Source organism: Cervus canadensis, chromosome 22 (assembly GCF_019320065.1).
Source record: "Cervus canadensis isolate Bull #8, Minnesota chromosome 22, ASM1932006v1, whole genome shotgun sequence".
In the NCBI taxonomy this organism is placed as follows: domain Eukaryota; kingdom Metazoa; phylum Chordata; class Mammalia; order Artiodactyla; family Cervidae; genus Cervus; species Cervus canadensis.
The window spans coordinates 22,317,913-22,340,310 of NC_057407.1; the positions used below are offsets into that span (position 1 = coordinate 22,317,913).

The 22,398-nt window shown below is 47.1% G+C and overlaps 1 protein-coding gene across 3 annotated transcripts in view; it reads left to right on the top strand.

The window, feature by feature from the left end:
* The window catches only part of LOC122424777 (prickle-like protein 2), a 175,270-nt gene that overhangs the window by 122,030 nt on the left and 30,842 nt on the right, over window positions 1-22,398 (top strand). For all 3 annotated transcript variants that reach the window (XM_043442960.1, XM_043442961.1, XM_043442959.1), the window contains exons 6-7: window positions 1,583-1,769; window positions 7,443-8,315. In XM_043442960.1, coding sequence (XP_043298895.1) covers window positions 1,583-1,769; window positions 7,443-8,315 — 1,060 coding nt within the window. The remainder of the gene's footprint in view (window positions 1-1,582; window positions 1,770-7,442; window positions 8,316-22,398) is intronic.

A 22,398-nucleotide genomic window follows, 5' to 3' on the forward strand; every position in this document is an offset into this window, starting at 1 on the left:
CATTCTCCTCAGTAGTTATTACTTACTGTCTGTCTTTTAAATTATAGTCACCTTGTACTATGCTGTGCCTAGTAGTTCAGTCGTGTCTGACTCTTTGGGACTTCATGGATTGTAGCCCACCAGGCTCCTCTGTCCATGGGATTCTCCAGGCAAGAATACTGGAGTGGATTTCCATGCCCTCCTCCAGAAGATCTTCCCAACCCAGGGATCAAACCCAGTTTCTCACATTGCAGCAGATTCTTTACTCTCTGAGCCACCAGGGAAGCCCTGTAGTCACCTTAGTGGGTATGAAATAGCATCACATGGTGGTTTTGATTGGATTTTTCTTAATGGCTTATAATGTTTATCTTTTTTTCCGTGTGTTTGTTGGCTATTTGCATATCTTTTGGGGAGTAATATCTCGTCAAATCTTTTGCATATTTTTTCATTTGGGTGATTTTTTTTTTTTTTATTGTGTCCTTGTGAAACTTGTTTATATATTTTGGAGTCTAGTTGCTTAGATATGTGATTTGTAAGTATTTTCTCCCATCCTGTAGTTATATTTTCACTTTCTTAATGATGTCCTTTGAAGCATGAAAGTTTTTATTTCAATGAAACCCAGCTTCCATTGTTTTGTTTGTTGCTGTGCTTTTAGCATCATAGCTAAGAAACCATTGCCTAATTGAAAACTGAGTTTTTGAAAATTTACATCTTTACTTTTCTTCTAGACATTTTATAATATTTTTGCTTTTACATTTAGGTCTTTGATCCCTTTTGAGTTAATTTTTATATGTGGTGTGAGGTAGGGGTTCAGTTTATTCTTTTGCATGCAGCTATTCAGGTGTACCAGGCAGGTTTATTGAAAAGACTGTTCTTTTCTCCATTGAATGTCCTTGTCACCCTTGTCAATCATCATTTGGCCATAAATGTCTGAGATTTTTCTGCCTTGATTACTGCAGTTTGTAGTAAGTTCTTAAATCTGTGCTTTGAAATTGAAAACAAGTCTATCTCAGGGGTCAAAACACAAGTACCTCTGAGGGCTAGGCGGTTACCGTAAATAAAGGTGACTCATTTTAAGGTAACAGCAAGTGGTGAAAAATATGACAAAGTGGAGAACTCATCACTCATCTGAAAGCAACAACCCCTTTTATTGTCGCCATGCAGGAATGTATAGCACACGTTGCCAAATACTCTGTTTTCAAAAGAGAAACCAGGATCCCAGGTGTTTATATGACATTTCTCATTTTAAAAAATACCATATATAACCCAAATTGAACAGATAATGGCCAAAATGTCCATGAGCTGTCAGCTGTTAGTCCTGCCTGATATTCTTTTCAGTAGACTATTCTTTGTCTGAGTACACTGTGGTTAAATTAATTACTGGCCAGGTCAGAAACTGTTTAAATGTGCTTTAGGAAGATCCACATGTGGAAACTGATACAGGTATAGAGTAAATATATACATATCTGCTTCTGTCTGATCATTTGTGGGCGGGGCCAGTTTTCCTGCCCTCCTAGCTCGGGGCCCTCGCAGCTTTCCTCCTTTTCGCTGTGTTCTCACGGCTCTTTCCTCCCCACTGACCTCTCGGCCTCTCCACCTGCAGATCATCTTTGCAGACGAGTGCACAGAAGCCGAGGGGCGACACTGGCACATGAAGCACTTCTGCTGCTTCGAGTGCGAGACGGTGCTGGGCGGCCAGCGCTACATCATGAAGGAGGGGAGGCCCTACTGCTGCCACTGCTTTGAGTCCTTGTATGCGGAGTACTGCGACACTTGCGCCCAGCACATAGGTGAGGCCGCGCTGCGTGCTCGTCTCGGTCCTGCTCTGGCTGATCGCCTTTGTGTCTGGTATAGTTAGAGTCCCTTTGGTTGCAAGCAATGGCAGTCCAACTGATGCTCCCTTAAGTGAAAATGTAAATGTCTTGGTTCATAGTACTGGAGAAGCCAAGGAGGAGATTGGTTTCAGGTAAGGATGGATCAAGGGATTGAAGAGAATCTGGTTTTTTGTTTTTTTTTTTTCCCCTCTGTGTCTCAGCTTGCCTTCTGTTGGCATCATTTGGAAACAAGGTGCCTTCACAAGGTATCACAATGACCCCCACAGTAATACATACCAGCTTTAGCACTGTTCTCTAAAGAGGATGGAATCATGACTTTTCCAGTATCCAAGTCAGGTCCTCCAAATAGAAATGCTATAGCCTGCCATTAGGTCATCTGTTCCAACCCTGTAAAGAAATGAATACGGGGTTCCTGTTGGTCTGCCTGAGTTATAGACCCACCCCCAGGTGGGGCTACGTGAAGGACAGTCTTACTGCCAAGCAGAGGAGGAGAGGTCTCAGAGGAGGGGAAAATATAAACAGATGTCTTCCACGGCCTCCTCGGAAAACCTCAGGGATCAGCAGAAGGAGGAAATAGAACGGTCCTCTTGGTGGGAAAAGATAGTCAAAGAAACCAAGTGGCAACTGGCATGCATGTCCTGAAAGAAATCAGCAAAAGCCAGCCCAGCCAAAAAACAAAGCGAGAGAGCCTCAAATAACTCCGAAGCTATAAACGCCTCAAATAAGTGGCAGATTTGAGATGGTGAAAATCATTTTCCCTTTTCAAGTAACAGATTCGTTCAGCCCTTCAACACTGTTCCTGATCATGCAGCATCTGGAGCGTCTTCACTCAGCTCGCCTATTCTGGCACCTTGAGAATGAGCTGCCCTTTAAAAAGAGAAGAGAAGTTGGCAGTGGATGAATGTCTCTGAGACCAGCAGCCTGATCTTCCTGTGGCTTGTGCAGTTCCAAGAAATCTGCCTGGAGGCTGCCAACTCCTTACCTATAGTGGGGAGGTGTGGAGATCATCAGTCTGGGAGCCAGTTTTACCTCACTTAAAAGATTTTATCGGGAACAAAAAGAGGTGGCTTTGTCTCCCTGGTTTATCAGAAGTGATGCAGTCAGATGAAAAGTTAGTTCATAATTTTAAGGGCTTGGGTGCTGATAAAAATCACAGTTTTGAGGCACCTACTCTATCCTCAGGGGTCATCTGTCATTGGAGGATCCATCCCATGGGCTCAGAGCCACCTCCATGGAGCCCTTCTGAGCTGACGTCCCTGCCAGGCTCAAGGATGAGCAGTGCTATGCTGACCTGAGTCCAGCAGCGTTCCCATCTGGGAGCTGGGCTGTCACGAAAAACCCCCTCTCCCCAACCCTTGAAATCTTTGCCTCTCACAGTCAGATGACTCAACTGGGTACCCACCAGCTTCTGTTTCTCACAAGTCAAAGCGGTTAAACAGACACACTTCCTTTATTCTGAGAGCTAGGAAAGGAAAAGAGCCTGATGCTGGGAAGGACTAAGGGCAGGAAGAGAAAGGGGCAATAGAGGATGAGATGGTTGGATGGCATCGTCGACTCAGTGGACATGAGTTTGAGCAAACTCCAAGAGATGGTGAAGGACAGGCAAGCCTGGTGGGCTGTAGTCCACGAGTCCAAAGAGTCAGACATGACTGAGCGACTGAACAACAAGGAAAGGAGGGTCTTGATCTGGACAAGGGGTTGGGGGTGGGACTCGGTCAGGAGAGGTAGTGTGAGGTGCTGACCCAGCACGCTCACCGTGGCTCACAGGGAGATGCCTGCTTGGTTGAGAGGGGCAGAACATACAGACACCTTCCGTTCAGCAGCCACCCCCCTGCTTGTCCATATTTCTGTTTCTTCTGTCCCTTTTCATTGAGACTGAAAAGCCTCTCCAGAAACTGCCACTTGAAATTTTTGCCCAGCAGCTTGGAAGAGAGAAAATACGTCTGTCACCATGGCATGCACACCTCTGTTTTCCCTCTGTTTTCTTCGGTTTCTGTCCTCTTTAGCTTTGATTGCCATTCCCTTCTCCTTCCCTCCAAAATCCATAAAAAGACATCCATGCTTTATCAGAAAGGGGGATCACTGTAGCCTGCAGTATTATCACTGCTGTAGTTAAAATGTTGTCCCTGATTTATTTTTTTCCCTTAAATCCACTTTTCTGTAAAACATACTTTTCCTGCAGCAGAGAAAGGGTGCTTTCTGTGTATCATACATACCACAGTGTCTGGGTGCTCTGCTCTGACCATATTATCCAAATATTCCCTATTTATACAGCCGCTCAGCGCGGACCCTGCATCAGGCAGCTGTTGCCAGGGCAACGGTCCTTTTGCCTGCACACAGCAGAGTAAACAGTCCAATAAACAGACTGAGGCTGTAGCAGCAGTAGACATATACACCCTCAGAGAAGTACTTAAAGGGCTTAGAGAGGGAATAAAAAGGGAACGCTTAGATGTGGAACGGCCGAGCCCTTTTCCAGATGTTTAGAGTTCAGGAGCAGTTCAGAGCACCATCTGACATCGTTGATGTTTATCAGGGACCACGTTCCTGTGCCGGCTGGGCTGCTTTGGAACACGCCTCATCCTCCACTCTCCCCCCAGCGACCCAGCCTTGTGCGGGGCCCCCACCCCCAGAACTGGGCCCGCACTGCTGCGTCTGAGCGTGTTCCCTTGCAGGAGCACAGAGAGGCAGCTGGTGATGCACAGGCCGTAGGAACCGGACTTCCCACACCTCCGACAGGCAGCGGTGAGGCTGTAGCTGCTGGGGAGGCCGTGCTGAGTTGGAGCTCACAGCGAGGATCCCAGGCAGCCGGGTGTCAGCTCCAGGGGACGAGGAGGATGGGGCGGAGGAAATGAGGACCTAGCCAGCCTCAACTCTTTCTTGGACAGCATCCAGGTAGCAGGCTTGAGGGCAGAGAGAGACAGGTGTTGAGACCTCGTGAACACACAAGAAGACCAAGAGTTAGCAGAGTCTAGGCACTGACTGCATCTTAACTCAGTTCTCACAGCAGCCCCAGGAAGTAAGTACTGTTATCATCCCTGTTTTAGTGTTTAGTGGAGGAGATGCAGGCCCAGAGACGTGAAGCCACTTGCCTAGGGTCACACAGTCCTTTAGCGTCTGTACTAAGCTGATGGGTTTCAGGGTCTTTATAACCTGCTGGCATGGTGTGGAGCTGTGGTTTGAACCTGTATTTGTCTGAGTCCTGAGGCCTCACTCTTAAGTACTAGAGGGTTCTGCCTGCCTCTACTCCCTCCAACAACCTGATGAGGGAAGCGTTTTTGTGGGGATTTTGCTTTGTTTTAAATTTTTATTGGAGTATATAGTTGCTTTACAATATTGTGTTAGTTTCTACTAAACAGAAAGTGAATCAGCCGTACATCTATATATATGTATGTGTGTGTGAATATATATATATATATATCTCCTCTTTGGGAGGATTTCCTTCCCATTTAGGTCACCACAGAGCATTGAGTAGAGTTCCCTGTGCTACACAGTAGGGTCTTATTACCTGTCTTATACATAGTATCAATATAGTGTGTATATGTCAATCCCAATCTCCCAGTTTATCCCACCCCCTTTCCCACTTGGTGTCCATGCATTTGCTGTCTGCATCTGTGTCTCAGTTTCTGCTTTGCAAATAAGATTGTCCATATCAGTTTTTTTCAGATTCTACATATATATGTTTATATATGATATGTTTTTCTTTCTGTGACTCACTTCACTCTGATTGACAGCCTCTGGGTCCATCCATGTCTCTACAAATGACCCAGTTTTGCTCCTTTCTGTTGCTGAGTAACATTCCATTGTGTGTGTGGTGCCCCAGCTCTGGGCCTGCTGTCTCTAGCCCCATCCCTGCCAGTTCTCACTCCTCCTGGGGAGGTGGCGCTGTGACAGGAGGTTGATTGAGTGTCTCACTCACCTTGGGGTGCCCTTGTGGCTTCTCCTGTCCCTCTAAATATCCCCTTCCAGTCCCTATAGCCTGACACCTAAATAAGCAGAGACCCCCTTAGTTTGGGGAGGAGCTCCTAGGAGAAGAACAGACCTTACTCTCCTCTCTCTCTGGACCAGGGACATAAAGATAGTGAGGCGGACACAGAGAGGGCCGGAGAGGCTGCTGTCCTGTTGGCCTTTTGTTCTTGCCCTCCTCCTTTTCCCTGTTTCTTATTCATACCCTCTCGAGACAAGTCTTTAAAGGTTATTCCTGGAAAGTTCAGACTCAGGACCGTCAGCCACCACAGGTGACAGTTCCCATCCATACTGGCTCTCAGGGAAGACATTTATCATGCGCTATGAGGAGTCTTGCCAAGGTCCCCTCCAATCCCACAGTCCCTGCTGGGTCTGCACTCCCGTGGGGGTGGGGGAAGGGGCCCCCACCACTTCCGGCTCCCATTCTGCCTGTTTAGTAACTGCTGTCAGAAGGCCTCCCTGTGGTTACCTTAGCAACAGACCCAGGTGCCTCTCTCACTGACCTGGCGCAGGTCACGTGCACAACCTTAAACCAATTCTTGGGCTGGGAGGAGATGTGGTGTTTTTACTGAGCAGTGCCAGTCCAGCTGTGGCTCTAGCCCTGCCCAAAGCTCATGGCCCAAGGGTGGCAGGAAGATGGTGTCCCACCACGGGGTTAAGTCCTGTAAGCGGACGACGACAGAACAGCCAGGGCTATGGGAGATTCCCGGAAGCAGATGTAACAAGATTACATAAACTTTGGCACAAGGAGGAAGTTACACGGGGGTATGCATGCTCGTGCTAAGATGTCTTTGACAAACCAGGTCCAAGTTTTTCCTTACCATGAGCTGAAATCCACTTTTTTCCTTTCCACTGAGCTGCTAAACTGATGACCCCTTAGAGTGTCATACGCTAGTGAAGGGATTCAGTTCACTTGTCCATTTCACATGTGAAGAGGCCCCGGGGCATGAGCCCCAGGCCATGTTCATGGAGACACCCCAGAAACTTCATCATCCAACTTCACTTTTAGTAATTAATAGATGCGCATATGTAGTGGCTCGTTGTCAAGCAGTATTCGTGCTGTGAAGAAAATACAGCAGGTGAGGATGGACAACGGTCAAGGATAGCTGTGAGGGTGGACAGGACCATGAAGTAGACTGAAAGAGACGATTATCAAGGTCCTGGTTAGGAGCCAGACGTGCTGGGTACAGATCTCGTCTGTGATTGCTAGCTCTTCTACACTGAGCAGTTATTTAATCTCCTGTGCCTCTGTGTTCTCATCTGAAAAGTGGACTTAGTATTAGAGATCTGCCTCCTGCAGTTGAGAGGTTAAGTGAGTTCACATATATGCAAAGTGTTTAAAGCAGTGATTCTCACACCTTAGTATCATTATTGCTGTTTATCTGGAGGAACGTGCCTTGGGCAGAAGAATTCATGGACAGGACACTTTGATCTGGTTTCTCTGCCCTCAGGGCATGTGAGTTAAAGAGGACCTGACTGGTAAAACACGGTGATTGTCATAATAAGACACGAATACTGTTTACACGGGAGCCTTATAGTCGACCTATTGACATTTTATTCTGCAGCATCTAGAACCCTGAGTCGAACCAGGGTGCTGTATGTTTCACATCGTGTTGCAATGCTCTGAGCAGCTCGTCACCCTCTTCGTGTCCCTTCTTTCCCCAGGAATTGACCAAGGCCAGATGACCTACGACGGCCAGCACTGGCACGCCACCGAGGCTTGTTTCTGCTGCGCTCATTGCAAGAAGTCGCTACTGGGGCGGCCCTTCCTACCCAGACAAGGCCAGATCTTCTGCTCACGCGCCTGCAGCGCCGGCGAGGACCCCAACGGCTCAGACTCCTCCGACTCCGCCTTCCAGAACGCCCGGGCCAAAGAGTCCCGGCGCAGCGCCAAGATCGGCAAGAACAAGGGCAAGACGGAGGAGCCGCTGCTCAACCAGCACAGCCAGCTGCAGGTGAGCTCCAACCGGCTGTCGGCCGACGTGGACCCCCTGTCGCTGCAGATGGACCTGCTCAGCCTGTCCAGCCAGACGCCCAGCCTCAACCGGGACCCCATCTGGAGGAGCCGGGACGAGCCATACCACTACGGGAACAAGCTGGAGCAGAGCCAGCCACAGAGCCCCTTGCAGCTCCTCAGCCAGTGCAACATCAGAACTTCCTACAGCCCCGGCGGGCAGGGGGCTGGAGCCCAGCCCGACGTGTGGGCCAAGCACTTCGGCAACCCAAAAAGGAGCTCGTCGCTGGCCATGAAGGGCCACGGTGGCAGCTTCATCAAGGAGTGCCGGGAGGACTACTACCCGGGCAGGCTGCGGTCCCAGGAGAGCTACAGCGACATGTCCAGCCAGAGCTTCAGCGAAACCCGGGGCAGCATCCCGGTCCCCAAGTACGAGGAAGAGGAGGAGGAGGAAGGGGGCATGTCCGCTCAGCAGTGTCGGACCCGGCACCCCATCAGCTCGCTGAAGTACACTGAGGACATGACGCCCACTGAGCAGACCCCGCGGGGCTCCATGGAGTCGCTGGCGCTGTCTAACGCAACAGGTAGGTTCTGGTCTCCTGGTACCCTGAGAATGTTCTCGGCGTCCTCTGACTGCTGGTCCTCAGGACTTTTGCATCGTACCCACCACATGCCCTCCTCCACCAGGTTATCAAGAAAGGTGAACCCCCCGATGGCTCCTTTGATTGGATTCCTTCTAAGCGGAGCCTGAGACGGGGTTAGGGTGCCTGTGATGTGTTGAGAACATGCTGCCAAGGAAGAGGAGTGAGAGAAAGAGTAGGACGGGGGGAGGAGCCAAGTGGAAAATGGTGTCTGGGCTGGGGTCGAGCTTCAGCCTGAGCCCACAGGGGTTCTGGAGGATGAGTGGGACCATACGGTGGGGTGCGTTCCTTCTTGGGACAAAGGGACTGATGCTATGCTCAGCCATGTCAGTCAGTCGTTGGTCCTGGGCAGCTGGAGAGTGACTTGGGGATGAGTTTATGGATGTGGTCACAGGGGGCAGGAGAGCGCCTCTCAGCCAAAGCGACATTGAAGAGAAGGGGTGGGTGGTTGTGAGCTCCAGTATCTCATTAGGGAGCTGGTTTTAGTGTGTGGATAAAGATGAAAGAAATGAGGATAGATAAGGAGCAAGCAAGCAGGCTGAGAAGGACAGAAGTGGTGAGAGACACACAAGACAGACAATCCATTGCCTGCTCTTGTCAACCAGATTGTCCAGCTGTTTTGTGTACACACGCAGACAATGTCAGCATTCTGCAAGATGACTCTATGCAAAGTGTCATCTGAGGAGCGGGTCTGTCCACAGTGCACCCTGAGATAAGTACTGATTTTAACAGTGTTTACGCACTCTGGGAGCAGTTTGACATTATTGCAACATCCAAGTGCATGTTCAGTGGGCTTGTCTCTACTGGTTCAGGTGTGGACCGGTCAGGGTGTGAGAGACCGCTGGGTGAGTTGTCTGTGGCGTGTGCTGGGTGTCAGTCCTGCTCAGGTGGGTCACAAAGCAGGCCACACTGGGCTGAAATATGAAAACTGGTCCTTCGCTCCAGATAGATTGAGAAATGCTGCTTGAAGGAGCATTGAGTGTCTCTGCCTTTTGTGGATGGGACACCAGGAGGGAGACACATGTCTGTCCCTTCCAGTAGGGATACCAGAGTCAAATGTGTCTGTCCCAGTGGAAACTGTGGCAGCCTTATGCACGTCAGCCCCCTCTGGAGGGACCGCCGCCGCCGGGTTCCAGCTGGTTGTTGCCGCTTGCAGGAATGTTTATTTATTCAACTGAGTGATGCAGAACTCTCCATGTGCCAAACATTGTTCCAAGCGCTTGATAAATATTCACTCCGTTACATCATCAAAACTCTTTGAAAGAGAGAGACTCTTAACATTCTCAGTTCACAGTAGAAGAAACTGAAGCCCAGAGAGGTTGAAGCACTTGCCCAAAGTCACCCAGCTTTTTAAAGCAGGGATTGAAACCTCTGCATGTGACCCCAGAGCACTGTTCTTACTCGCATCAGGCTGCCAAACTCATCTGAGCTCTATGCTCTCAGGTCTTCCAGGTTCCCAAATAAGTTAAAAATTTGGATTTTTTTTTTTTTTTTAGTGTAAAGCCTATTGGCTGCTGGACGCAAAATGTGTCTCTGAGTTGTAGGATATGTGTATGTTGTGTTATGAACCTCATCATCCTCTCCGATGCTTTCACAGCTGTGTGCTCCTTCGTCTTGGAGGACAAAGAGCAGGCATCTTTACCCCCATGTTTCAGGTGGAAAAAATGAGGCCTTGGTGACTAAGCATGTTGCCTAATGTCATACAAGGGCGCAGTTAGCACAGAGTGATGACTGCCTGGCTTCCAGCCCAGTTTGTGCTGTTCTCAAAAGATTTATATGCTATAATTATTTAAGAGGCCAGGAGATATGTATGTAATTCAGACTCTGAAGTGGAGCTTCTCAAAGCTAGACCACCTGTATCAGAATCATTGGCTGCTTGATTGAAGCATGAATTCCAGGGCCTCCCCTCCAGGCCCAGTGTATCAGACCCAGTAGAGGCGGGGCCCAGGAATATGCATTTTGAACAACTCTCTGCTGGTGCTCACACAACCACTGTCTAGAGCAGTTGTTCCTGGGTTTGTCTGTTCTGACTTGATTGTCCTCACAATGTAACTTAGGAGGAAGTCAGGAGATCTAGAGGTTGGAGAATGTTGGAAAGACCAACTAAGTACATTTGAAGAATATGTAGTCTCCGACCCTAAGGAAAAGGCAGGTAATTTATCCTCAAGATTTTCTGTAGATCCTTGCTTGGGCAAAGCAGCGAATGCCCCTCTGTTTCTGAGAACTTTTTGGAAAGCAGCCCTGAACCACTTCTGACAGAGCTGAGAAAAATTGCCCAGACCAGCGCTGTCTGATACAGTAGCCACAAGCCACATGTGACTATTGAAATTTGAGTAATCAAGATGAAATGAAAATTTAAGGCCATCAGCTGCACAAGCCACATTTCAAGTGCTCACCAGCCATGAGCTGAATTTTAAATTTCATTTCATTTCAATCAATTTCATTTCCAATCACCATGTGTAGGTAAGCCAGAGGCTACCCTGTGGATGGCACAGATGAAGGGAGTGAACTGTTGGGATGGGCAGAATTTCAACCCCATTATTAATCTCTCTGGGCTTCCCTGGTGACTCAGATGGTAAAGAATCTGCCTGCAATGTGGAAGACCTGAATTCGATCCCTGGGTTGGGAAGATCCCCTGGAGAAGGGAACGGCTACCCACTCTGGTATTCTGGCCTGGAGAATTCCATGGACTGTATAGTCCATGGGATCACAAAGAGTCTGACACAACTGAATGACTTCCATTTTCATTAATATCTTTGGGAATTCTGTCCTGAGCCCTGGTTTTTCAAATTCGAACTTAATTAATGGTTTGGAGTACCGGTTCTGGAGTTACACGCCCTAGGTTCAAATCCAGCCTTAAAGCAGTCACTTAAATTCCATGAGGTTCAATGGCCTCATCTATGGCATATGATGAGTAATAGGACTTCCTTTGTAGGGTTTCTATAGAAGGAAATTATCATACACCTAAACACACTAATACAGTCTTTGACGCACATGACTGTCCCCAATGGTTACCTGAGTTTTTATTTTTTATTTTCCTCTCTCATCCTAAATATACTGGTGCATGGTTTTGGCCTCTCAGGATGTTTGGTTTCTGGTGTCTCCCAGCATCCAGCAACTGTGCAGGTTTCCATTTTTAGGTTTGAAACTGCTTCTGTGGGCTCCTTTTCTCCCTAATTAACCTGAGAAGAGCATGGAAAACAGGCCTGAAGAAATCCATTTTGAGCCCCTGTGTTTCCATGGATCTGTCAGCCGCGGCAGTGTTGGAAGGGAGATTATAGCTAATATTGGCAGCACCGTTCGTAGCATCCTTCACCACAGGACTTCACCCTAAGTGCCTTTCACATACACCAAGGACGTGGTGTTAACTAGACTTGGAAAGTCAGTCTTTTTGCTGCTGACCCTTACTGTTGCATGTGAATTTTGCTAGAAAATTAAGTAGTTTTTTGAGAAGGCAGTGTTGTGAACTGTGTGTATCTTAAACCCTAGAATCCCAGGCTATGAGTGAAGGTTGTTTAGCTGCTGAGTTGGTCTGACCCTTTCATGACCTGTTTCTCTGTCCATGGGATTTTCCAGGCAAGAATACTGGGGTGGGTAGTTATTCCCTTTTCCAGAGGATCTTCCTGATCCAAGGATCAAGCCTGCATCTCCTGATTGTCAAGAGGATTCTTTACCACTCAGCCACCAAGGAACCCCTAGGAGTGAAAATACAAATCACAAAAGGCTCAGTCAAAAACACCTTGATCCTTCAGCGAAAGCTAGGTTTCAAGATAGTGGATTTTTTTTTTTCTCTTCCATGGCCAGTAACTTGTTATTAACTATGTCTGCAGTGTTTAATCTGGCATGAAGCATGAGCTTTTATGGACAACATTTTTTCCTTAGAGCAAGTCTGAAAAGCCGGGGAGCCCCAGTGGCTTGCCAGCCTCAAATCTCAGCTGGACGCCTACAGTTTTGGTTTAGAAGTGGGAATGAACTGTCCCTCATCATCGACAAATGTAGTCCATCCCTTCTGCTCACTCAGAGTGAATCAGGCGGGCTTGGTCACCATTTACACCCCCCACTAAATGGAGTCTTGCAGAAGCTCTTTAAAAAAAAAAAACTTAGCTGCACTGTGCAGCATGTGGGAGATAGTTCCCCGACCAGGAATCGGACCCTCAAACCCTGGAGTAAAAGCATGGATTCTTAACCACTGGGCTACCGAGAAGTCCATTGCAGAAGCTCTTTGACCCTGCCATTGTCTAACCATGCCTCTAAAGCAGCTTGGAGCCTGGGTGATTGTAGTATTATAAATAGGAGTAACAAAATCAACAGCAGCTACCATTACCAGCTGTTTGTCATGTACTAGGAACAGTTCTAAGTCCTTTCAGAAAGTAACTCACAACACCCCTGTGAGGTAGATAGAGTTATTTCCATTTTATAGATAACTCAAATGAGACCCAGAGAGGCTAAGTAGCCCGAGGCCACACGGCTTGGAAGGAGAGGACCGGGATTCCTAGCTCCAGAGCCTGTGCCCTGGACCCTGTGCCGTGGCAGGAATGCTTGATGGTGATGATATAAGTGAAGATAATCAGAACAGATCACTGACTGGGATGTGACCTGGTAACAACTTCATATATAACATCTCTTCCAATCTTCATAACAGCCCTGTGAGAGAAGTCTGATTATTATACCCATTTTACAGATGAGTACACTGAAGTTCATAGACATTGTGACCTCCCCATGGCCCCCACTGATGGCCAGGACCTGAGCCCCAGGTGTGGTAGTCTTCAAAGCCCTTATTCTGAACCTCGATCTGCATCTTCACAGGACGGGTGGTGCTCACAGTACAGAGATGTGCACGGTGACTCTGAAGAGACAGGGATTCCTTTTCCTGTGCACCCAGTTTGCTGATGTGTCTGTTAGGCTCAGGGGCAGGGGGGGCTAGAGGGAAGCCTGAAAGCCCAAGTGCCAATGGAGAACTGAACGGCAGAAGCGAGGGAGGTGGTCCGAGGTGACGTGCCTGGGTGAGAGGCAGGAAAGACAAAGGAGACGAGTACAGACCACCCCGGGGCGGGCACCCCGGCAGGAGGCACTGATGGGGAGGAGGCCACGGCCATGGTGCAGGGTGGAGTCTGGGTTCAAGTCACACTGGAGCAGACATAGAAGAGAGCTGGAATTGGGAGTGGTGACTTCAGGTAGATGCCACACAACAGCCGGAGACTGTCAGCTGGTCCCCAGGAAGGGGGACAGCGGTGAGCCTAACGCTAGGGCTGTTCCTTAAGGATCAGCCAGATTCTGTATGGAGTGAAGGGTCAGAGAGAGCTGGGAGGAACAAATGCAGATGTGGATCAGAGTGAGCGAAGGGAAAGATGGTTTCTCTGTTCATTCATTCAGTCCGTCAGCAGCTGTGACTGGAGCGCCTGCCCTTTGAATTACAGCAGAAGGAAGGAGAGCATGGGCTGTAGGCCAGTCTGCCAGTTGGAAACTGGAGTTTGCGGTTTAATACCTATGTGTCCTTGGGCAAACCTGGCTTATCTATTCTGTCTGACTGTCTCCCAGTATCACGTTGTCCTCATCTTTCTTTTTTGTCCGGTGGGGAGCGGGGGGCCCACAGTACATGGCTTGTGGGATTTCAGTTCCCAGACCAGGGATTGAACCCAGACCATGACAGTGAAAGCGCTGAATCCTAACCACTGGACCACCAGGGAACTCTTTCACTGTCTTCATCTTCAAAATGAAATGATAACAGTGCCTTGTAGAGTTATCGTGGGAATTAAATAAGTAAATTCCCATAAAGAATTTAGCACAATGCCTGACACCCTCTAAGTTACTGTTAGAGATTACACTTAGTAGGTGTCATGCCTCTGCAAGGTGCTAAGGTTGCAGTGAACTAAAGTGGATATGGCTTTACCCCCCTGCGCCTCATAGTGTACTAGAATTTAATACATAGTAACCATCTAATTGTACTATTTAAAATTACATCAGTGGTAAGTGTGGGGCTAGGAGGGTATACAGAGAGGGCTCTAGCTAAGTTAGGAAGATCAGAGAGGACAGAAAAAAATGCTTAAGGGGGTAAAGGGGAAGGTGCATTCCAGGTAGCAAGAGCAGCATGTGCAAAGGTCCTGTGGTAGGATGTATGGCAAATATAAAGACCTGAAAGAAGGCCCTATAGCTGGTTGATGCACAGAGGATAATAAGGCTGGAAGGCACAGGGGGAATAGTGCAGAACCATTTCAGATAGTTTAAGGGTTTGGGCCTTTCCACTAAGGACAGCGGAAAGCACGTGAAGTCACAGGCCAGCAGGGAGGGAGGTGACATGATCAGGTTTGCATTCTGGAAAGCTGGCTTCAGCTGCTGTGTGGGGAATTGACTGGAAGAGGGCAAGTGCTGATACAGAAAGACCCACTAGGAGGCAATCCGGATGTGCATCCTGGAGAAGAGGTGAAGGCGGCAGCCCCCAAGGTGTAAACAGCCGTGACTGAAGAGCGTGCCCCTGATGATGACCTAGGAGAGGAAATGGGCAGAGCTTTTCGGTGCCCTGGGGGATGATCCCGGGAGGCAGAACTGCGTGGATGTGAAAACGTAAAAGTTGGATCAGTTTGCCTACTCTGATTTTTTGACCCAGGCAAGCATCGGCAGAAAGTCCATGCGTCATTGGCTTAGATACTCAGACACACAGCAGAGGTAGACACCTGCCATCTTTGATTAGTGTTGCATTGGCGTGGCATATCCAGACCTTTATTATCTTTTTATTGAGCTATAGTTGATTTATAATATCATGTCAGTTTCAGGTATACAACATAGTAATTCAATATTTCTATAGATGATACTCCTTTTAAAGTTATTATAAAATAATGGCTATATTTTCCTGTGCTGTATTATACACCCTTATTTATTTATTATAAGCACATATGCATAGCATGTTCACACCTTTAACACACATCACCTACACACCTTGACAAGGAAAGCTCAGTTGCACAACAGCTGGGCATATTCATTGCTAGGGGGTAATGGGGTAATTTTTTTTTTTTTTTTCGCGTTTATGGTAAACTGAAAAAGAAGGACAAAGAAACTTCAGTGTGAGAATCTGAAGTAACAAATGGAACAGACCACTTTACCAAGAATGTCTGAGATGTTTCTTAATCCTTTTAATGTGAAACATTTGTATATTTAATTTGAGGCAGGAACATTTCTCCCGTTCCTCTGCATAGCTTAGATATCCATCCTCTAACCCAATTTCTGTATTTAAATTGTTGGATAAAACTTCCTAAGCAGTTGGCACCCGTGACTCGAGGAGTTAGCCCTCAAAGGTTCTCATAAATCATATGGCCCAGGACTTTCTGATCCTTTCCTCCATGGGGAAGACGTGGAAGATGCCCAGTCTGGAATTACAGATTTGAAAACCTGCAACTCACCTTGAGTTCTGTTGTTTGGTCCCAGAGCCAACCCCAGGTCTACTTGGGGAAGTGCATAGGGATCATCTTTGTTTGCTGGAATTACGGAACTCTTTTGTTTGCAAGCCTCAGAATCCCAATTCCAATGGATGTAAACAAACAAGATTTTGTTTTTCATTACGAAGTACAGAGTTCCCAGATGATAGGCAGCTGAATCCAGGCACACAAATGATGTCATCAGGACTCAGCCTCTTTCCTGTCTCAGTTCTTGTTTTCTGCATAGTGGCATCATTCTTAGGTGACTCTTCCATGGAGTAGGAGAGGGTGCTCAGCAACCCCAGGCTAACATCTGTTAACATCAGGTCAAGGAGAATGGGCTGATCTTTAATAGTGTCAGTGACAGTCCCAGAATTGAGTTGCATTTGCATGACTTTGGTCACCTAACATTCGTTACACTAACTCCCAGGTTGGGAGGGAGCTGGAGGGAATCATTGCTCTGATTGGCCAAGCCTGGGTCACATGTCCATCCTGGGACCTAGGCAAGTAGGATCAAGGTCATCAAAACTGTAGGAATGGAAAATGGAGAAGAGGAGCTTTTCAAAGGGAAATTGAGATAGTTTTTACAAAAGAGGAGGGATGGTGTTGCAGGAGTACAAACCACAGGTATGGTACCCATCTGACCACCCCCCACCCTACACACACACATACCTTGATCTGGTTCCTTCCTCCAAAAGCCCCACCATTTAAACTTGACATCAAATGTCCATTATGGTTGTTAGCCATGTTTATTTTTTTTATGGAGACAAAGCTCTGGTCTTTGGGACATGTCCCTGTGCTGATGGGAATGTGAAGAAGGTTCTAGATGGTTTGGAGGGGCAGGTTAGATGGTACCCAACCTTCTGGCTCTGTGTTGAGGATGTGATTCCAAAGTGCTTTCTGAATAGTTTCATGGGCTGACTTCCTTGGTGCCCCTCCCAAGAAAGCGTGCCCTCTTGGCATTTCTCAGCTCTGAACCAGGCTCATAGACCAGGGACCAGATGAAAGCCAGCAGAGCGAATGTTGTAGGAGAATCTGTTCCTTATTTTTTGCTGAGTCAAAGCTTTAGTGTATGGGGAAGCAGAGGACATTGTCAAAGCCAGGGGAGACAGATGGGGAACAGTGGACAGACAGAGCCCAATCCTCAGTAGCTACCTGTCGTGGTCTCGCTGATATTTTCTGGGTCCAGAGAAACTTTTCCAGTGTCCTGGTTTTTAATAACCACTCAGGAGGCTTATTTATAACCTCCTTGGGCGTGAGCAGTCATCTATGCTGAGAGTAAGTAACCGTGGTTGCTGACAGGAGAGAAAAGATTGCTGATTTTATTCATTTTATTACTGAAAAGGCAACACTGGAAAAAAGAAAATGGGTCTAGAGTGGAGACCAGAGGGTGATGGGCTTTTTAGACTCGTAAAATTTTTCAAAGTGAATTTTTAAAGAATGAGTGTGCATTTCTCTCAGAACCTTTGAATTTGTGAGTCTCACATGGGAAATCAGATAGTTCTTATCCACTTGAAAATGGTTTTGAAACTCAGATTTTTAGGATTTATGTCTTTAAAATATCGACAGTAAAACGTGAAAGAGGGAAATTGAGAAAAATGATAGAAGTGGGGAAAAATATCATAACACCCATTGTTTGACTAGTGCTAATATTTCGGTGACTTTTCCAGCTTTTCCCTATATGCTGGTATATCATTTTGCTTGGAGTTGTAGGCATATTGAGTATTTTGTGTCCTGAATTTCTTTATTTGCATTCTATTGTTAGCTTATTTCCAGAGCTTTTATAACCACCGTTTTTGATGACTGCGTTAGTATTCCATTGAATGAATGTTATCGCATCTCTGGAATTGGACATTTAGGCAGTTTCCAATTTGATTTTATTTAAATCTTGATTTCTTTGGTTTCCATCAACAGAACATACTTTCTTAACCCTCCCTTTTCTTATCAACATAAACCTTGTAAATATTTTGGCTCAGAGGCTCACCAGATCCTTGACCTCCTCAGCTTGGCCCCTTGGGAGAGCATTTTAGCATCTCTTGCACAAAGTGTTCTGGCCACAGAGTGATGCCTGTCAGCTATACTGTGCTGACTCTCACCTGTCTAAGCCACCCCTCTTCAACCCATACATGAAGCGTCTCCCAGAGCACTGGAAAATTAATGTGATCAAAACCCTACTTCCTAGTATGAGCCATGTGGAGCCAGCCTTGGAGAGTGTATTTCTCCATGTAAACAGTCAGTCATCCACTCCATCAGTTAGACTCATCCAGAGACCACCTACATTATATTCATCTGGGATGCTTGTCAATAATGCAGATTCTTGCGCCCCATCCCAGACTCACAAATAGAATCTCTTAGGGCTCAGCTTTTCAAACAAGTGCCCCCAGAGAACTCTCAGGCCTGCTAAGTTTGAGAAAGGACTGCTGAGCTAAAGGAACCCAGACTCCTCATCTTGGTGATCAGATAGTTTCTATCATACTTAGCATCTTATCTGTGGCTGGAACGCTCATATGCCCTGCAGTGCCCTTCTGCATCTCCTCTTAGCCCTGAGCTCAGCCTCCTATTTAGACAAAAGCAAGATAAATTATGCTTCTTCTGAGAAGCTCTGAAGATGTCCCCAAGATCAACTTGCTCTTGATAATAGTAAATATCATTCTAATGAGTTAAGAACACATGATCTGAACCATATGGATGGGATATTCCTTAATTACATAGTATGGATTAAATATGAAAGAGGGTGATACTTGCCAAGTGGTTTTGGCATTTTCACTGGATACAGCAGAAAGAGTGGACAGTAAAACACTCTAGTCTTCAAACAAGGCCTGTTTCAGTTCTAAATCAATGTGAAAATCAAAAGGCCATGAAACCAAAGTTTCATAAGAATTTGAGACAGGTTGATTTGTTGTCTGTTCAGCATCGAATTATTTTCAGCAGCTCTCCTCAACGTTTTACCAGCATCACCTTGAGAGCGTCCAGTTAGCTGTCTGTGGGTGGATGGATGGGTATGTATGTGTGTGTTTTCTGAGCTCTGTTCTTCCAGCCAGCTTCTCCAGCCTGCCCTTCCCAAATCAAAACTAGACCTTGACATTTTTTGGGAGGCAGCTGTCACAAATCAGGCTGAGCAAATAGGCGGGGCACCGTCTAAAAGATAAAGTCTCTGTGTTCCAACACAAAATTACTAAGAAAAAACCTCGTGTTTTCTTTGGTACAAAAACTTTTAACAGCTTAAAAATGTCAAGCTGAACTCCCCATCCACTAAGTAAAGATATAAGACATATTTCTTCCATTTTTTTCCCCTCTGTCCTGGAAAATCATCTTTCTCAGCTCTCACCCACCCGAGGTTTTGGTGTTCCAGTTTGCAGCCCGTCCAGCCCCCATCTTCCCTTTTCTCTGTTAGCTTCCCCATGTACAAGCAGTGGAGGGAAAAACAGGCTCATTATGCTCCTTGCACAGAGGAGTAGAAACTGTCCTTCTGTGCATTCCTGTTCTCTGGACCATTCCTGGGAACAAATCCTTGACTCTCAGCTGTGCTATGTCTGAGGGATTCTCATTTCTTTAAGTTAAGCATCTTACCCAGTCAGATCTGCCTTCCTGAGTGTGTTATCCATCCAAGGACACCTGTGAGGACTTATTTTTGATTCTGATATTGTGCTTTTGGTGCAAGCATCCATAGAAAGGATTCTGTAACTGCTATGGACTCCTCACCCTGGCTGGAGCAGATTTTTGACTGCTGCCTTTCAAAACGGAGGTGCTGATTTTAGAAGAGCAGAAAAGTCCATTTCAGGCTTTACTTGTGTCTTTTCCTGGAGAGGCAGATTAAGCTCAGAGCTGGAAGGGAAATGAGAGAACAGCCTAGAACAACTCATCCTTTTGCTTTCTTTCTTTGTGTTTAGATCCTGGATCCTGGGGGAAAGATCAGGGGGAGGGTGGTGGGAAATTCCCTTTGCCTGAGATGCACATTCGTGGACAAACACTGCCTCAGTGTTTGTGAGCATGATGCTCTAGATGAGTGGCTCTCAATGGGGGAGAGTGGGGATTTTGTCACCCAGGGGACATTTGGCAATACTTAGAAACCGTTTTATTTGTCACATCTTGGGATACAGGGTGCTCCTGGCTGCTAGTGGATACAGGCCAGGGTCCTACTGCTACACATCCCCCATGCACGTGAGAACACCTCCCCTCCCGGGAGTTTTCATTGTTCCTTGGAGGACCATTGCTTCCCAGCGCTGTGCTGGTTTCTGCTGTCCAACAGCGTGAATCAGCTGTGTGTATACGTGTAACCCCCCTTCTCGAGCCTCCCTCACACCACACCCACCCCCCGCCACCAATCCAGCCCCTCTAGGTCATCAAAGAGTACCAACCCAGCGAAGAAGTTTCTGGTCTCATGAGTCAGTAGTGCCAGAATTAAGAAAGCCTGGTCTCGACACCAGGAATTCAATCAGAAAGCATAAGCCTCCATCAAAGCCTCTCACAACCACATCTGAGGAGGTCATGATGTCACATGGCAAGAGTGGGTCTGCCTGGCCTGGCATTTCAGAAGCCTCCTCTGCAGCTGAAAGAACACTTTCTGCTTGTTGGTCTGATCCCAGCCACACCGCAGAGTGGGTGACTGTTTCAGGATCAGTCCAACCTGGTTGAAACCCCCATCACCGCTCTAGCTGCGTGGCCTCAGACAAGTGGCTTCTATCTCCCAGCTTCCTCAGCTTCCTAGAGAACAAATGTAAATTTCTGCCACATGGGGCTGTGGTGGAACGGGAGGTAATATGCAGAAAGCAGTTAATTGCATGCCTGGCACTTGGCCGTCTCAATTTTTGAGAGTTATTATTACTCTTATTATTAGGTGCCCCAGAGCGTCGACCTCCTGTCTCTTTCCTTTTAACTCTGTCTCAGCCCGTTGCTCACTCACTTACCAGGGAGAAGGAAGACTGCAGGAACTCAGACCTCACGATCACAGACAGGGATGGAGGGAGAGGGCCGGGATCCATGGGTGAGCCTGAAGTCTGGCAGTCCTGTCGGTGTCAGAGATCCAGACCATGCTGGTGCCCACAGCTGGGGAGCTCTGTGGCTTGGATTTTTAGGAATGTTTGCAGCTGGAGAGATGAGCCCCTTGCTCCCCGAGTCTTGATTTCCCACCTTGTCTGAGCTGAAAGAGGCTACTGGAATCTGAGGCCTAAGTATGCGCATACCACACCTCTTAGTGGTAATGGAGCCTGGCCTCCCTGTGTAAGGAAGCTAGAGTGTCGGCTCCTAGACTTTAGTCTCTCCCTTGCTAATCTCCCCTTCTCCCCAGTATCAATTAACTTTTCAGACAATTCTCATTTGCTGCAGTTTAGAAGAGGTAATTTGTTGTTTGAGTCTGTGGATGAGCAATTTCTGGGCCCTGAGTTTAGGAAGACAGTGGGGGGAGTCCAACAATAGAAATTTTCTGTTGAGATCATTATTGGCCTCAGAGACTCACCGACTAGTGAGGTCTGACTCTTAGCTGCAGGTCTGTTTCGAGTTCAAGCCCCTCAGCAGGGAGACAAATTCCAGCCTGCCCGGAGGTTCTCATAAAGTTCTCCCTGAAGCACCCCAGTTGTCACCATTTTTTAAAAATTGAAGTTCAGTTGATTTCCAGTGTTGTCATAATTGCTGCTGTCTAGCACAGTAACTCAGTTATACGTATATGTGTTCTTTTTCATATTCCCTTCCACTGTGATTTATCACAGGATGTTAGATAGAGTTCTCAGATCTCACCATTCTTAAGTGAACCGTGGATGGCCAGGCTTTCTATCCCTGAACATTTTACCTTGTGGCCCTTTCTGCTCAGGATGAGGGCAGCCCAGGAAACAGATGGCTTCCCCTGTCTTCTTCTGCCCTCTGAAGCTGTGTATTGTGGGGATTTTAGTCAGGTCATATGGATGATGCATCTTTATCTATTGCGTGGAACACAGCAGCTTGGAAGACATTTGTACTCCAGCTTTTCTCTAAGCCCCAGGACTGCTGCAGAAGGAGCATTGTAAATATCCTTAGTAGGTGTTCAGAAGTTCCACCCCCACCCTGTTGTCATCCAGTAGCTGAACCCAAAGCCCTCCTGGGAGCGTTGAGATGTAAAAATCATTCACTCTCAACCCAGGCCCTAATACTGCGCATGTTAGTGGGAGAAACCATGTAAGATGCCCTGTCATCCTTTATGGTACCCCCATGAAAAATACATCTCTAATGCACTGGTTTTCTTGAGTTGCCATTTTTATTTATTTATAGAGTTGTCATTTCAAAGGGAGCCATGCTCGTGTGTCTCCCTCATCCACTCCCAGTCCCAACAATCCTGTTTTTATCCATCTTCTATACCAGAGTTTGATATGAGATTTTTTTTCTTTTTGAAACAAAAAGAATGAGGAAGAGAAAGACATTTTAAACAGGTTGGCTCTGACTTGTTTTATGTTCATTTATTCAACAAATACTTATTGGGCGCCTACCACGTGCCAGGCACTCTGTTCATTGCCAAGTGTATGCTGGTGAATAAATCAGACTTGGTCCCTGTGTGGGTCAGGGCCCCAGCAGGAAACAGATGGCACAGGAAAGGGTAATTAAAGGAAGCCTAATGAAGGAGGCCACTGGGTAGTAACTGAGGCCTTAGG